This window comes from Mus musculus, chromosome 8, assembly GCF_000001635.26.
Source record: "Mus musculus strain C57BL/6J chromosome 8, GRCm38.p6 C57BL/6J".
NCBI classification, from domain to species: domain Eukaryota; kingdom Metazoa; phylum Chordata; class Mammalia; order Rodentia; family Muridae; genus Mus; species Mus musculus.
This window is the reverse complement of record NC_000074.6, coordinates 111,093,175-111,110,145: the sequence shown is the minus strand read 5'-3', so window position 1 is coordinate 111,110,145 and position 16,971 is coordinate 111,093,175. Positions and strand designations below refer to the sequence as shown.

Sequence of the window (16,971 nt, the reverse complement as noted above, 5' to 3'; positions counted from 1 at the left end):
CTTGCTCCTGCCACCATGCCTTCCTCACTCTTGTGTAGCCACTATCTGTGCGCTCAAACCATAAACTAAAACAGACCTTTACGTGGCTTGTCAGGCATTCTGTCACCAGCAACAAGTAATATGGCCTCCTTTTGCAACACCAAATGCCTGCTTCCCTTTATCCGTAACGTACTTATTCTCTAGTTACTGTCATACATTATTCATTTGCTGCATTTGAGGATAGACAGAAAAAAACAGAAGTGTCCACATATCCTCAGGAAACAAAACTGCTAATTAAGGGTCAGTTCTATCAAATGTTATCTGTCTTTAGGCTAAGAGGGAACAGTTTAAATACCTTGGTCAAAAATGGGCATATTCCAATCTCAGACACACAAGAAGCTGTGGTAAGAGGGTCACTGGAGCCCGAGTTCAAGTCCAGCTCAAAACATAGAAATAAGCTGGGCGTGGTGGCGCACACCTTTATTCCCAACACTCAGGAGGCAGAGGCAGGTGGATTTCTGAGTTCAAGGCCAGCCTGGTCTACACAGTGAGTTCTAGGACAGCCAGGGCTATACAGAGAAACCCTGTCTGGAAATAAAACAAAACAAAACAACCCATAGAAATAAAAACATACCAGGCTAGAGAGATGGCTCAGTGTTTAAGAGTGCCAACGGCTCTTCTGAAGGTCTTGAGTTCAAATCCCAGCAACCACATGATGGCTCACAACCATCCATAATGAGACATATAATAAGTAAATATATCTTAAAACAAAAAACAAAGAAAAAAAAAGAAATAAAAACATACCATGGTCAAAAGCTGCCTAGTCAGCCGGGCATGGTGGCGCACACCTTTAATCCCAGCACTCAGGAGGCAGAGGCAGGCAGACTTCTGAGTTCAAGGCCAGCCTGGTCTACAAAATAAGTTCCAGGAGAGCCAGAACTATACAGAAAAACCCTGTCTCGAAAAACCATTTAAAAAAAACAAAAAACAAAAACTCCCTAGTCTAATTCTTTTACCTTACTTGAGTATAATAGTTACCCACTTAAAATTCTGTTGGTCTCTTCCCATCTTTCAAGACTTTATATATTTGAGTATATAAATGTTAAAATGATTCAGAAGAGAAGCTAGAGAGATAGCTCAGCAGTTAAAAGCTCTTGATACTCTTTTCAGAGGATCCACAATCAGTTCCAAGAACCTACATGATGTCTTACAACCACCTGTAACTCCAGTTCCTCCAACCACCTCTTCTGGCCTCCACAGGCACCAGGCACATACATTGTTTGTATGTATGTATGTATGTATGTATGTATGTATGTGTGTGTGTGTGTGTATATGTATATATACATATATACATACATACACACTTGCAGCAGGCAAAATACTCATATAACATGGCAGTTTGAATGAGAAGGGTCTTCAAAGACTCATATATTTGAATGTTGAATTTGGTTCCCAGTTGGGAACTATTTAGGAAGGATTAGGAAGTGTGGCCTTGTTGGAGAAGGTGTGTCATTGGGGTTGTTGGGCTTTGAGGTTTTAAGAAAGTACACACTACACCAAGTCTCACACTCTCTCTTCCTTCATCTTGCAAATCAGATGCAAGTTCTCAGCCACTGCCCAGTACCATGCCTGCCTGCCTGCCTGCCAGTCTGCCTGCTGCCATGTTTCCTGACAACTACACACTTTATTTTATAAATTGCCTTGGTCGTGATGTCTACTCACCGCAATACAGCAGTAACCAGGACATACACATAAAAAATTAATCTTGAAAATATCTATATAAATTTGGGGGCAGGGGACTCATTATGTAGCTCTGGCTGTCCTGGACCTCCCTCAGTAGACCAGCCTGGCCTTGAACTCAGAAAGATCGACCTGCCTCTGCCTTCCACATGCTGGAACTGAAGGCATGCACCACTAAACTCAACTACATATGATTTTATAAAAAGACTTATTTATTTAATGTGAGTTCACTGTCGCTGTCTTCAGACACACCAGAAAAGGGCATCAGATTCTATTACAGATGGTTGTGAGCCACCATGTGGTTGCTGGTAGTTGAACTCAGGACACTTCTCCTGTCCTACATGATTTTTAAAACCAAAATTATTGAAAGTTAGACTACCCTTCCTGATTGCAGCTGTTATATACTGTTTCCCACCTATCAATCTCAGTAGCTTTATTTTTCTGAATTTCTTTTGCAAACATTCAGCAGATAGTAGCTTTCAATATATTTATTTGGGGATAGAGAGCTGGCTGCAGTTAAGGGCGTGTACTTCTCCTCTTCCAAAGAATCTGAGCTCAGCTCCCACACCCACATCAGGGCTCACACTCAGTTACAGCTCCGGGGAGACCCAACTGCTCTGCCCCTATGGGCACCTGTACTCATGTACACATACCCCACACACATAATTTTTAAAAATAAAAGTAAACTGTTTGTTTGTTTGTTTGTTTGGTGTGGATGCTCACATTCCAGAGCCTACACACGGGCCTCTGAAGACAGCTTGGAAGAGCTAATTCTCCCCTATCATGTAGAACCCAGGAATTAGAGTCAGATAGAGTTGGTGCTTGTTAAAACTGTTAAATCAGTAAAGACTGTTACTTTCCATTTTTATTTTCTACACTTTTAAGAATCAAACTTAGAGCTTCACATATATCAGTCAAAGACTACGTCCTCAGCCCACTGAAAAACTATCAGCTTTTAGTCCTCGTGTTCCACTTACTTGACAAAATCCTGTCACATGCCATTGGAAGAACTATGGTTGTGATGGCAGACATCTCTAATCCCAGTACTTGGAAGAAGGCAGCAAGAGGATTAGGAATCCAAGGTCACAGTCTTCTCATTAAATTTAGATTATATACGTGTTTTCAACTTTAATAACAAAAACAGACAATGGGCTGGCAGGATGCTTCACTGGTTGTAAAGCTCCTGTCGCGGAAACCTGGTAACCTTAGTGAGATCCCTGGAGCCATAGAAAGTTGGACTCACTGGCTGGCATCTACAATTGCAGCATTTCTATGGCAAGATGGCAGGTGAAGACAGAAGAACTTCTCAGAGCTGGTGAGTGAGCTAACCTAGAATGGCACAAACAAGACACCCTGCCTCAACAAACTACAAGTAGAGAACCAACTCTCGAGAGTGTCCTCTGACCTCTGCATACATGCAGAAGGCGAAAGGCCTTGTGCACACGGACAGCACCGGAGGAGCCAGGAAAGTTACTGCTTAGCTTGTCAAGGGATGAGATGCGTAGCTACTCTCCCGGGAATGCCACGAATGATGTAGTTTTACAACCTGGTGATCCTTTGCTGACTGAGGAGACAGGCTCTGCCCATATCTCCCAGAATTTATGTTTTTACTTAGCCCAGATCTTGAGCACTGCAGAGCCCATTCTTCTAAGTGACGTCACTTGTGCTGTACAGCAGCTGAGAGAACTTCTATATCTTAGGGTCGAGACAATCCTGACACCTATGGGTGTTGTGTTTACCTCACTTAAGACCCCCAGACCCTAAATCATGGGCACTATCTCTGAGTCAACAGTCCCCATTCTTGTGAAATAAGCTAGCTGTTCTTTGTAAAGAATCCCAGGGTAGACATGTCTAAAATTGTGTACTTAGGACGGAATTAATTGTTATCTAAAGACTTTTTCCCAAAATTGTACTGTGCTTAAATATAACTAAAGTACAATGATCTGGGTCAGACTCTGGAAGTCTTGAGCTGAATTTTATTCTTATCTTTTCCTGGATTGTTTTGTTCGCATATGGTGAAGCCTAAAGGGAATCACCACACATACACACAAGCATATCATACACACAAGTAATAGAAAAAGTAAAAATACAGCAGCAAGTATCATGGTAGCTTACACACGTATACTGCTCTCTGCCTCTTTAAAACGCATTACATTTTTATTTATTGTTTTTGGCAGAGGGAGCTTATGTGTCCCACTGTACTTTCACGGAGGCCAGAGGACAACTTGTAGGGGTCAATTTTCTCTTTCTACCATGTAGGATCCCAGGTACTGAACTCAGGTTGTCAGGCTTGGCAGCAAGCATTTCTACCCTCTGAGCTGTTTCACAAGCCCATGTACGCTGTTTAACAGAGAATCTCAGCCAGGTGTGGTGACGCACACATTTAATCCTGGCGCTCAGAGGCAGGTGGATCTCTAAGTTCAAGGCTAACCTGGTCTACAAGGCAAGTCCCAGGACAGCCAAGGCTACACAGAGAAACTGTGGCTCAAAAACAAAACAAACAAAAAACCAGAAAGCTCCCCACCACTGACGTTCCCGGCTTCCTTTCATCCATTACTGGTCCACTGCAGTGAAAACAACAGGTTAAAGCAAAACCCTACACCCCTGCCTAACTCTGCACTATTCTCCATGTCTTTGCTGCCTCACAAGCATAAAAGACAAACCAATAAGGGGTTCTAGGCTGTGTATGACCTGGATCTAATGCTAGGCTCACTCATCTCTCACCTGTGTGTGTGTCTCATCTGTGTGTGACCTGGATCTAATGCCAGGCTCACTCATCTCTCACCTGCCCTACAGACATCTGACTCAAACTGGCTAACATTTGACTCAAGCACTGTACGCTGCCATCAGATTCAGTCCAACCAAACTGGAGAATCTCTCACTTGTCCTGCACAAAGCAAACATCTTTTCTGGCCTCTGAGGGTGTATGTATGCATATTTGTACATACACATATACAGACAGGCACAGACATACAATATATAAATCTTAAAAAAAGGAAAATTATAGCTGGGCAGTGGTGACACAAACCTTTAATCCCAGCACTCAAGAGGCAGAGACAGGCAATGTCTGTGAGTTCAAGGCCAGCCTTATCAACAGAGCGAGTTACAGGACCACTGTTACACAGAGAAACCCTGTCTCTAAAAAGAAAGGAAAAAGAAAAAAAGAAAGGAAAGGAAAGGAAAATTCAATAAGAACAAAAAAACCAAGGACAATGTTGTGGAACTACTTTCACTAAGTTCATTTCAGAGCCTTAGGTGGCCAAGTTCAGTTATGCTGACTACATACCACTGTTATGTTCTGTGTGTTATAAGGTTTATTAATCTTACACTCCACAACCGTAAGCTTCACATAAGTCCCATCAAATTAAAGGTCAATATAAAGTGTTATGTCTAAAATGGCTTGAGTCAGGGCTGGCCACCAGGCAGCACTTCCAGCATCTACACCTGATATGCGCTCACTATGGGTTTTACAGCTTTAGCCTTTATAGGCTGGCCCTGAGAAATGTCCACCATGTGGATTCAGCTCTCCAGCCTGAGCTGTTGCCCTGGCTGATCAGTCTTGGGGTGTGCATTCAATAAACCATCCCTGTTTAATTGAGGTCAGTGTTTGCGTGGTTTGCAGGGCAATTCCTGGACCCAAACAGTTCAGACAGTCTCCCTACATTCCCCTAGCTGGTCTCCTCACTAGCTCCAGTACTATTACAGAGCTACTTAATTTATAATTCTAAGTCTTCTTTCCCCTAACTACACAGACAATATATTTCCATATCCCATAATATTAATCGGTAGAGTTTTATGAGTTGAGCTATGATTTACCTGCTCCTGCTAAGCACTTGAACAGTCTCCTTCTCTTTGTTTAAGAGCTAAGTGCTTCCATTTACTATACTTAAACAAGTGAAATACGCTAATGACTTTCATATCATGGCAATGGTAGGATTTGCAGGCCCTGAGTGCAATACACTCTCTACTCCCACCAAAAAAGTTATAGACTCTGAAAATGACCTGGGATTACTGACTGCAATCTCCTCATCCTGTACATAAAGAAGGTGAAAACAAGCTACATGACCTGCTGAAAGGAACACTCTGGCTTGGCAAATCCTCCAACACAAATGTGTTTGTTTGTTTTTTAGATTTACTTATTTCATGTATATGCATATATAATAGCTGTCTTCAGACACACCAGAAAAGGGCATCAGAGTCCATCACAGATGGTTGTAAGTCACCATGTGGTTGCTGGGAATTGAACCCAGGACCTCTGAAGAGCAGCCAGTGCCCCCTCCAACACAAGTCTTAATCATCAGATCCGACAGAGTACAGAACCAGAGACAGTAACTACTGAGTAAGGGTGTAGAGACAGGAAGAGCAATAAACAGCAGGTTATCTGCTTACCTGTTTGGATCCCTGTTTCTTGTTCTAACTGATGGTAGAGTTTGTTTGAATAGTTAGCCATCTTCTGCTCAACGCTTGAATGCCTAGCAGTGCTTAGGATGCCAGCACAGAACCTTGTTGAGCCAGCAGCCAGCCTGCAACATAGATGCAAAATTCTGTTAGAAAGACTCACTTGGGGCTGGTGCGATGGCTCAGTGGGTCAGAGCACCCGACTGCTCTTCCGAAGGTCCAGAGTTCAAATCCTAGCAACCACATGGTGGCTCACAACCATCCGACTGACTCCCTCTTCTGGAGTGTCTGAAGACAGCTACAGTGTACTTACATATAAATAAATAAATCTTAAAAAAAAAAAAGAAAAAAAAGAAAGACTCACTTGTATCTGTAGATCTAATTTCAGGCTCCAAGATGAGAGAAGTCTCATCTGATTAACAGCAGTGGTTGTTCTTACAAAAGCCAGGTCTAATTCCCAGCAACCACACACTGGCTCACCATTGTGGCTCACAATCATCTATAACCCCAGCTAGGCAAGGAACCACACGCCTTTAATCTCAGCACTCTAGAGGCAGAGGCAAGCAGATCGCTGAGTTCCAGTGACATTCTGCCTTAGCAGTTAGGACCTCGGTTTGATTCCTAATACCTGCACAGTTGCTCAGAGCCATCTGTAACCCTCTTCTGGCCTCCACAGGCACCAGGCATGTATGTGCTATATATAGACATACATGTAGGCAAAATAGCCATACACACAAAAATAAACAAAAAACAAAGGCCTGGGGAGATGGCTCAGTAGTTAAGTGAACCTTTATTCTTCTAAAGGAACCGAGTTTAGTTCCCAGAACCCACTCGGTAGCTCACAACTTCCTGATAACTCCTGTTTATTTGACGCCTCTGTGCACCTGCGCTCATGTACATGTATGTATACACACACACACACACACACACAAAATCACAATAAAAATCCTGGGCTGGAAAGATGGCTCAGAGGTTAAGAGCACTGATTGCTCTTCCAGAGGTCCTATTTCAATTCCCAGCAACCACATGGTGGCTCATCTGTAATGGGATCTGATGCCCTCTTTTGGTGTGTGAAGACAGCTACAGTGTGTTCATATACACAAAATAAATAAATCTTAAAGAAAATCCTTACCCATCTCCCCAAAACAAAGGTAGATGAGAGAATCATACACATATACCCCACACATATACAATAGTTTATTTTTAATTTTTTAATAATTTATTTATGTGGTCTTTTGTCAGCATGAATATCTGTGTGTCTGTGTGAGGGTGTCATATCTTGAAGTTACAGACAGTTATGAACTCTACCATGTTAATTTTTTAAAATGTATTTATTTTTACTTGTTTGGGTGTTTTTTTCTGCACATATCTGCATAACACATGTGTGCTTCATGACTAGAGACCAAAAGAGGGTATCAGATCTGCTGGATCTGGAGCTACAGACCCACCTATGACCTAGGTAGATGGCTACAACCTGCCATATGGGTGCTGGGAACCAAACCCTGGTCCCCTGGAAGAGTAGCCAGTGCTCTTAACTGCTGGGCTGTCTCTTAAGCCCTGCAAATCTAAAACTAGACTGAGTCAAACAAAAATTAGTAAAAGAACATGGGCAGGATGTAACCACTTTTGTTCAGCTCATGACCACAAGATACAACTGTACTGTGTAAAGAGGATGACAACAGAGGAAGATGAGCTGGCTGTGAATTCTTGTCCTTTTAAGACACTCTGCTGAAATTTGCTTGCTACCTCTCTACAATGCAGAAAACATGAGTGCTAGAACCTTGCTAAACACGGTGCAGATTTCACCTTGGGTCTTCTCACACTAGTGAGCAACATTTAGATTAGCTATGGGGATGACATTATGAAAAAGACAGGGAGTGACAAAGCCCTATACTGTCATTGCAGCCAAACCCCAAGGCAAGTCAATTTGATCCTTACCTGCCCTGCTCCAAAAGGACAATATCTTGCCATCCCATTTTGGAGAGGTGATAGGCCACGGATGTACCCATGATTCCACCTCCACAGATGACCACCTGGGCCTGGGCAGGCAGAGCAATAGAATGTGCCTCCGCAGTGGACGTGCTGCTTCTCGCTGATGACCAGGTCTGCCATCCTGGGCTAGTCCTTTGTCTTTGCACAATAGAGAGCAACCGGTAAAGCATCACCACCTGGAAGATACGTTTTCACTCAGCTGAGAAGATCCAAAGAATATGAACTAGAAAGAAAAAAAAAATCATTCCATGTAAGTCCGTTCTCAGGACTAATGAGAAAAAGATTTAACATAGAACAATAGCCCTTTATGCGACATATATTTGAAAACCTATGTTCCAAATTCTGCTTTAAAAAAAAAAAAAAAAAAAAAGCCAGACATGGTGGCACATGCCTTTATTCCCAGCACCCTGGAGGTAGGATCTCTGTGAGTTCAAGGCCATCCTGGTCTACATAGAGATTTCTAGGACAGCCAGGACTACAAAGAGACCAAGTCTCAAAAACAACACACACACACACAGAGAGAGAGAGAGAGAGAGGAAGATAGCAGCACAAGCCTATAGACCTAAAGTGAGTACAGGAGGCTCCGCAGAAGTTCAAGGTCATCCTCCGCTACACTGGGATTTCAGGGCCAGCTGGGGTCGGCGATCTTGTCTAAAGATAGAAACAGACAGACATAGACAGAAAGAAATGTAAGGGCTTAGTAAGTGAAGGCACTTTGAAATGGGGCCTTATAACCTGAGTTCAACACCTATTATCCATTAAAAAAAAAGAATAAGGAAGAGCAGTGGGACGGTCAGGAAGGTGAGGCATGGCAATAACATCGGCAGATGAAAAGAAAACAGCTATATGAATATTTAGACAGAACGGTAAGTATATGGAAAGACCCTTAAATAAGACAAACCAAAAAAAAAAAAATGAAGGCAGGGGCTACGATATAGTGATGGAAGGGAAAATGCTTAAGCCTGAGAAAAACAGGCAGGAGTCAATTCTATAATACTTGAATGCCATAATAAACAAACAAACAAAATCACTAAAGCAAGGGAATCAAATGATCGTGCATGATTTTCAAAGGTCAGTCTGGCTCCACGGTGGAGAGAGGATGGTGAGTGAAAGAAAAAGATGAGAAAGGAAGATCCTCCAGCAGTCCAGCATCACAGTGGCTGAGACTGAACACGGCAGATAAGTCAGGAAAATGAACATATTGTTCTGGAAGCAGAAAGGACAGAATTCAGCCACTCATGATGATGCACACATGTGATCCCAGCACTCCAGAGGCTGAGGCAGGAAGATCTCAAGTTCAAAGCACCTTGACAACAAAGAGAGACTTGTCTCAAACAAAGAGAATGTTCCACTTCTGGTGTGAATAATGCAGCTGAAGAGCCAGAAAAATGCATTAACAAAGCATGGAGTGCTTAGGAAGACAAGAGGCGAGACCCAGAGCCCAGTGAAAGAGGCAAGCATAGAGGTTCAAATATTAGACACTTTTTCATGGAAAGAAGGAAAGGGGTTTTATCTTATTGTTTACACACAAGTCGTACATAGTTCTACAAGATAATAAATCTAATAGGCTAAAGAAAAAGGTAATGGCTGGAAAGAATCATACTGAAAGTAGGATGTAAGTTGAGCCTTGGAGGGGTGATGTTTGGACAGAGACAAAGACATAGAAAACAGGGGCTGGAGAGATGGCTCACTGGTTAAGACCACTAACTGCTCTTCCAAAGGTGACTCACAACCATCCGTAATGAGATCTGATGCCCTCTTCTGGAGTGTCTGAAGACAACTATAGTGTACTCACATATAATAAATAAATAAATCCTTTTTTTTGGGGGGGTGGTGGTGGTGGTTGAGACAGGGTTTCTCTGTGTAGTCCTGGCTGTCCTGGAACTCACTCTGTAGACCAGGCTGGCCTCGAAATCAGAAATCCACCTGTCTCTGCCTCCCGAGTGCTAGGATTAAAGGCGTTCGCCACCGCTGCCTAGTTAAATAAATCTTTAAAGAAAAAGAAAAGGAGGGCTGGTGAGATGGCTCAGTGGGTAAGAGCACCCGACTGCTCTTCCAAAGGTCCGGAGTTCAAATCCCAGCAACCACATGGTGGCTCACAACCATCCATAACAAGATCTGATGCCCTCTTCTGGAGTGTCTGAAGACAGCTACAGTGTACTTACATATAATAAATAAATAAATAAATCTTTAAAAAAAAAAAAAAAAAGAAAAGAAAAGGAAAAAGAAGGAGGAGGAGGAGGAGGAGGAGGAGGAGGAGGAGGAAGAGGAGGAGAAGAAGAAGAAGAAGAAGAAGAAGAAGAAGAAGAAGAAGAAGAAGAAGAAACAGAAAACACACATACTAAAGACAACAGAACAGATCTGACTTAGGACGGTAATACAGACTCAAGTACAGGAACTAAAGGAAGAACCCAACCACAAGGGACTCTGAATATTTGATCTGGCATGGTCCAGTAAACAAGAAGTCACTACTGGCTGAAAATTTAAAAAGCAGGGTTTTAGCTGGGCATGGTGGCGCACGCCTTTAATACTAGCACTTGGGAGGCAGAGGCAGGCGGATTTCTGAGTTCGAGGCCAGCCTGGTCAAAAAAGTGAGTTCCAGGACAACCAGAGCTATACAGAGAAACCCTGTCTCAGAAAAAAAAAAAAAAAAAAAAAAAAAAAAAAAGCAGGATTTTGGCAAAAATCTAACAGGAATACTGTCAAGTCTCAAGAAACTAAAGGCTGACCTACTGGCAGACTACGCCAGCATTAAAGAGATTAAGACACAGGGTGGCAGATATGTGGGAATCAGGGCAATAAAGCTGCCGCCACCTCCACCACCAGCATCTGGACTTAGACTCCCCATTGGTCTATGTCCTCTAAGCCCAAAGACACACACACACACACACTATCAGAGAGGACTCTCAGAACTGCAATCTTTTTTTAAAAAAAGATATATTGCACACATACATATATTCTGTCTGCATGTATATCTGTGTGCCATATGTATGTGTGGTCCCTGAGGAGGTCAGGATAGGGTGTCAGATCCACTAGGACTGGAGTTACAAATGGTTGTGAGCCACCCTATGGGTGCTGAGAATCAAAGCACGGCCCTCTAAGAACAGCTAATACTCTTAACTGGCCATCTCTCTTAGTGCTCAGAACTACAATCTTGGCAGACAGGGTGTAGAGAGAAATCTCATGCAAGTGGAAATCAGTTATTATTTCTGCTTCCTATGAGGTTCTATCTGAAGGGTGTCAGTCTGGTCTAGCAACACACAACTAAGACCCAGCACTTGGGAAGCTAAAGCAGGATTCTGAATTGCAGAACAACCTGGGATCCATATAACCATGTCTCAAAACAATCCAAGACCAAAAACAAAAAACAAAAACAAAGATACAAACTTCTCTACATGAGCAGTTTTCTGAAGTCTCATCTTCATAAAACTTTCTATTGCCCAACCTCACCTTAAATTCTCCACAAGGCCCTCTAGGCTACATTTCTAAGTTAAATACACACCCCTTTACTAACATTCTCTCCACCTGCAATGGAAACACAACTCTCAACTGGAGAATTATCTTACCTGTTCTACTGTCTGGCCATCTTATTCCATTATCAACCATTGCCACTTGGTCATGCTTGTGAAAGACCCTTGGGCTGGATGGTTTTATATCAACTTGACACAAGCCAGAGTCTATGGGAAGGGGGAACCTCAACTGAGAAAACGTCCCATCAGATTAACCTGTGAGCAAGTCTATGATGTATTTATTGGGATTCAGATCTGGAACAAACAGCTGAGGGGAATATTTAACCCTCGTAGCATCCCTCAGTCCCTACCTGGCATAGCCTGTCTTCTATCTTAACTGCCCAACCCAGAGGCTGGGATTCCCCTTCCCCAGAGGCTCTTTCCTATATAAGCCAATCATTCTGGTCTCTTCCCTCTTCTCCCCGCCCCGCTATACATTCTCATATTCATTCTCCCCACCTCCACCCCTCAAACAAGTCAGGCTTAACTCTCTCTTCTATGCCCTGGACCTGTGGGCACTGTCTCTCTAGCTGGCAAAGTTCCTGCCACTTGTCTACTGAGCAAAGCTACCTCCTCAGAACACGGCCTATTCTATACCAATCTGACAGTGTAGCCTTTGAGTAAAGGAGTCTTCTGTTTTCTCCCAGGATATTCTACTTCTCCCAGAACTTTTCCTCTTCTCCAATTATCTGTAAGGCATTTGAGTGAAGTAGTAATTCAGCAACCCACTGGGGGAATCCAAGATCTACAAACACAAGATATCAAGTCTCCTTACATCTCATTACCTGTACAACTCTGACCACATTTTGGTGTGCCAGGTTCTATCTGTTAACATCGGTTAGAAATATCTATCTCACATGGTTGTGGAAAGCCTAAATCAAACAATACAATACAAGGGGGGGGGTATGGGGGACCTTTGGGATAGCATTGAAAATGTAAACAAGGAAAATACCTAATAAAAAAAAAGTAAATTAAAAAAACAAAAAAACCAATACAATACAAAAGGGTAACTGATGTCAAAGCCAAGCTCAGAAGCTGGGGGTAGGGTGGGGTGAAGGAGAGAGATGATGGAAGAGTGGAGACAGGGAGAGAGAAAAAGACTATCATTCCCTCATTAATGAGAACTCCTAGGCCAGTAGACAACTGTATCCCAACAGTGAGAAGGTAGAGTTAGAAGAGCAGGAATTCAAGATCATCCTAAACTGTGTAGCAAGTGTAGGCTAATGCCGGGAGCACTCGGGAGGCAGAGGCAGGTGGATTTCTGAGTTAGAGGCCAGCCTGGTCTACAAAGTGAGTTCCAGGACAGCCAGGTCTATACCGAGAATCCCTGTCTCAGAAAACAAACAAACAAAAACAAAAAACCCCAAAAAGTTTAGGCTAAATGAGACCCTATCTCAATAAACATACATAGGGCTGAGGAAGGTGGCTCAGTGGTTAAAGCAGCAGCTGTGCAAGGATGAGGTCCTGAATTTGGGTCTCTGTTAGTGGTTACAGTGTGCAAGATACTTCCTAAGTATCAACTAATCTAAGCACAACCCTATAGGGTGGACATAATTTCTGTTCTGTACTTTAGGAAACTTATGTATAAAGTATATTATGTAAAATTATTATTCTATAATCAAAGACAAAACTGCAAATCTAGCATCAGAGCCACTTATCATAATACTACTACTGCTTTCTTTTTTCCCTTTCTCTCTTTCTTCCTTTCTTTCTAGACAGGGTGTCACTTTGTAGCAAATGGCCTAGAACTTGCTATGTAGACCAAGGTTGCTTAGACTTCATAGAAATCCACCTGTCTCTGCCTCCCCCAGTGCTGGGATTAAAAGCATGGGCTTCAAAGAAATCCAGGTAAGCAAAGGCCAAACAGCTGTAAAGCAGTACCAGAAGCTCTTTCCCTACCTAGAAAAGAGAATAGCAACAGGAAAGAAACATAACAGAGAATTCCTCCCTGAGAAACCCTACCATGCCCAGTCCTTTGTCACTGTTTGCTCAATAAACTTATGATCTCTCGGCAAGACAGGAAGAAAAGGACAAACAGGAGATTCAGGAAAGAACAAAGCACGTTTAATGCCCAGTCTGATAAGGCCAAGAAAAGAATGTTGACTCTGTGATCATCATGACCTTCAAGAGTGAAGAGATGAGGGCAGAAAAGACTGAAGTATACCAGGAAGGGAGGGCTAGAGAGATGTCTCAGTGGTTAAGAACGTTACTGTTCTTGCACAGGGCCTGGGTTTGATTCCCAACTCCCACAAGGAGGTAACAATCTTTAACTTCAGTTCCAGTGAATCCAATGCCTTGACTTTTGTGGACATCAAGCGTGGACATGGTGCACAAACGTACACATAGGCAAAACACTCATAAAATAAAATGTGATGAAGGGGTCTGGCAGTAAAAGCAAGCAAGTTTCACAGGAAAAGGAGGTAGAGCCAGGAAAACAGACACTGAAGACTGCAAACTCATTCAAAGGAAAGGTCAGGAAGTTTTGCATTTTCTTGAAATTCGTGAAAATTAACGGTATCTCTACTAGTAAGAGTAACTTCTAAACAGCCTTAAGACCCAGACTGATTGTGCTCGGATCCTACACCAACAAGCTCAATCCTGGAGCAGTGCTCACACCTGAAATTCCCACCACACTGGATACTGAAACAGGAGAAATGCCCAGGTTCCAGGTGAGCTGGGGCCACAGAGCAAGACTCTGTCTTTAAAAGGCAGTCACAGGGACAGTTCTAACAACTCCTGAATGCTTCCTCTGGTAACAGCATGAGCCACAGGTCACAAAGAATGAAGGCTGAATGTACATTGACGCATCTCCCACACATAACTCGGAGGAATCACCAGGGCAAGTTTACAAGCAACAGAATGACCCTCTGAACAGTTTGATCATGCAAGTTCAGGATGCTGTAATTTTCAACAAATGCACCGTTGGCTGAGAGAATTTAAGAAAAATTATACACGTCCCTGACGCCAAAAAGAGGACCCTTGGGCCGGACGTGGTGGCGCACGCCTTTAATCCCAGCACTTGGGAGGCAGAGGCAGGTGGATTTCTGAGTTCGAGGCCAGCTTGGTCTACACAGTGAGTTCCAGGACAGCCAGGGCTATACAGAGAAACCCTGTCTCGAAAAACCAAAAAAAAAAAAAAAAAAAAAAAAAAGAGGATCCTTAAAGGACGTCTTTATAACTAGACCCTCTACCACATCATCATCCCTACAAATCAAGATTGCATAAATGTTCGAAGTAGGCTTGGAGACCGTGGACTCGCACCTCGGGATCACACACAACTGTCACCCCAAGTCACCCACTGGAAACCCCACGGCCCTGACTAGGTCTCTGACAGGAGTCGGTGAAGCACAGCCGAGCCGCACATTACAAGGTGGGAAACCATTCCACCTGCAGAGACGCGGGGCCACCTCTGGCCGTGACAGCAGTGCGCGCGCGCCCGCCCGAGCCGCAGCCCGCCCCGAGGCCCGGTCCGCCGCCCTGGGAGAGCCGGCGCGCAGTCCCGGGACGGCGGGCGCGGCTCCCCGAGGCCCGCGCAGCTCCACTGGCTCAATCCCGGCGCCCGACCGGTGGCACCGCCTCAGAGACCCGGAGGGACGGCCGGGAGCCGGAGCCCAAAGCTCGGACGCCAGGGGCGTGCGGGGCGCAAGAGTTCGCGGGACCAGAAGGCCGCCCGGACCCGCGGGTCCTAGCCGGCTTCCTACCTCACGGGCCCGCGACTCGCGGGCAGCGCGCTCAGCAACGCCCGGCGGAAGTGAAGGGCAGCCCAGCCGCTGAAGAGGGTCTGCGCCGGCCGGAAAGGGGGCCAGGGCATGGGGACGGGGCGGGACGCGGAGCGCAGAGTTCCGGGACCGCGGGGGGCCTGCGACCTTCCGCGCTTTACGGCCCGCGGCAAGGGTAAGGCGGGCGCGCGCGCCGACGCGCCGTGACGTCACCGCGGCGGACCGGCCCGCACGTGCGCTTGTTTGGGTCTCGCCAGGCCCCGCCCCTCCCGCGCCACCTCCGCCTCCGCCTCCGCCTCCGCCTGGTTGACGACGAGTGTGCGGGGACCTGCCAACGTCCTCCGTCCCCGCTCCGGGTCTCCCGCCGGCCTCGGTGTGTGGGCAGTTCGGGTGATCGTCTGCCGCCAGGCCTGAGCTCCGATCCTGCGCGAGGGGTCCGCAGCCCAGAACCACATCTCTCTGCCCGTGGTCACCGTTGTCCGTCCCTGCACGTCGCTTAAGGCCTTTCAGTGCTTGGCTTGGGCAGAAGTTGTACTGTGGGCCTGGCCGCACCTTGGAGGCCGAATCAGCTGACCTTATTTCCCATCTTACTCCTTGCGGCTGCCCAGAGGGAAAGCATTGTTCACTGGAGCCTCAGAAACATCTTCTGCCTTCCATCCCCCCACCCCCGCCCCCAACTCTCAGCCACATCCCCTAGTTTCTTTCACAGCACTCGTTACTAGATTAAATATATGTGTCTCTACACTGGTGTAGACGTGGCCCTCAGATATCTTGAGGACCTAACCTTACTCAGGTGCAGCTTCTCAACACCTTCACCCCGCGCCTGGCGCACACCATCCAATCATCCTTCGCACAAGCAGCAAGCGAAATGGTGTGCTTTAGTTTAGCCTATCTTGTCTTATGAGCTAGTCTTGAACATTATTGCTAGGCTGTGTACCTTGGTGCTGTCTTGAGCGCTCTGACTAGGAACAAGAAGGCTTCAAGAATCTCCTTTTCATGATGTCATTCATTCCCCAGCTTGCTTAGTTTATACCCAACTCACTAGCCATGAATTTCTCCAAGACTGCCCAGATGAGAACTGACAGTAAGACTCAACTCTACCCGGTTCCTTTTTTTTTTTTTTTTTTTTAGTTTATTTGTTTTATTTAAGTTTATTTGTAGCTGGGCAGTGGTGGCACACGCCATTAAACCCAGCACTTGAAAGGCAAAGGAAGATGGATTTCTGAGTTCGAGGCCAGCCTATTCTACAGAGTGAGTTCCAGGACAGCCAGGGCCACACAGAGAAACCCTGTCTCAAAAAAACAAAACAAAAACAACCAAAAAAAAGTCTATTTGTTTTATTTATTTATTTATTTATTTATGTGTATGTTTTTATAGGCAAAGTCTCAGTCTAGGCTGGATTCAAATAGGTACAGAGGATGACTTAGCTCCTGGTCCTCCTGCCTCCACCTCCCAAGTGGCTTGCTTCACCACACATTCAGTTGCCCTTGTTCTCCTGAAACATTAAGCTCAAGACATTTGGAAGCCCCTAGTAGATGAATCCTTTCACATTTTTGGTTAAGTTTTTAATGATACCTATCCCCAAAAAATGAAAATGAAAAGACACTGACCAATCAAAAATATTTGGGGATAGG

At 44.7% G+C, this 16,971-nt stretch overlaps 1 protein-coding gene across 5 annotated transcripts in view; it reads right to left on the bottom strand.

Moving 5' to 3' along the window:
- The window catches only part of Pdpr (pyruvate dehydrogenase phosphatase regulatory subunit), a 45,173-nt gene extending 29,636 nt beyond the window's left edge, over positions 1-15,537 (bottom strand). The window contains exons 1-3 of one of the 5 annotated variants that reach the window (XM_030243602.1): positions 15,320-15,537; positions 8,056-8,332; positions 6,109-6,242 (exon numbers count right to left, since the gene is read on the bottom strand). In XM_030243602.1, the coding sequence (XP_030099462.1) occupies positions 6,109-6,242; positions 8,056-8,279 (358 nt within the window). In that variant the 5' untranslated portion in view covers positions 8,280-8,332; positions 15,320-15,537. Of the gene's footprint in view, positions 1-6,108; positions 6,243-8,055; positions 8,335-15,319 lie in introns of those variants that run through there. The other 4 variants (XM_006531084.4, NM_198308.1, XM_030243604.1 and 1 more) reach the window with 4 other exon arrangements.
- Positions 15,538-16,971: the final 1,434 nt, after the last annotated feature.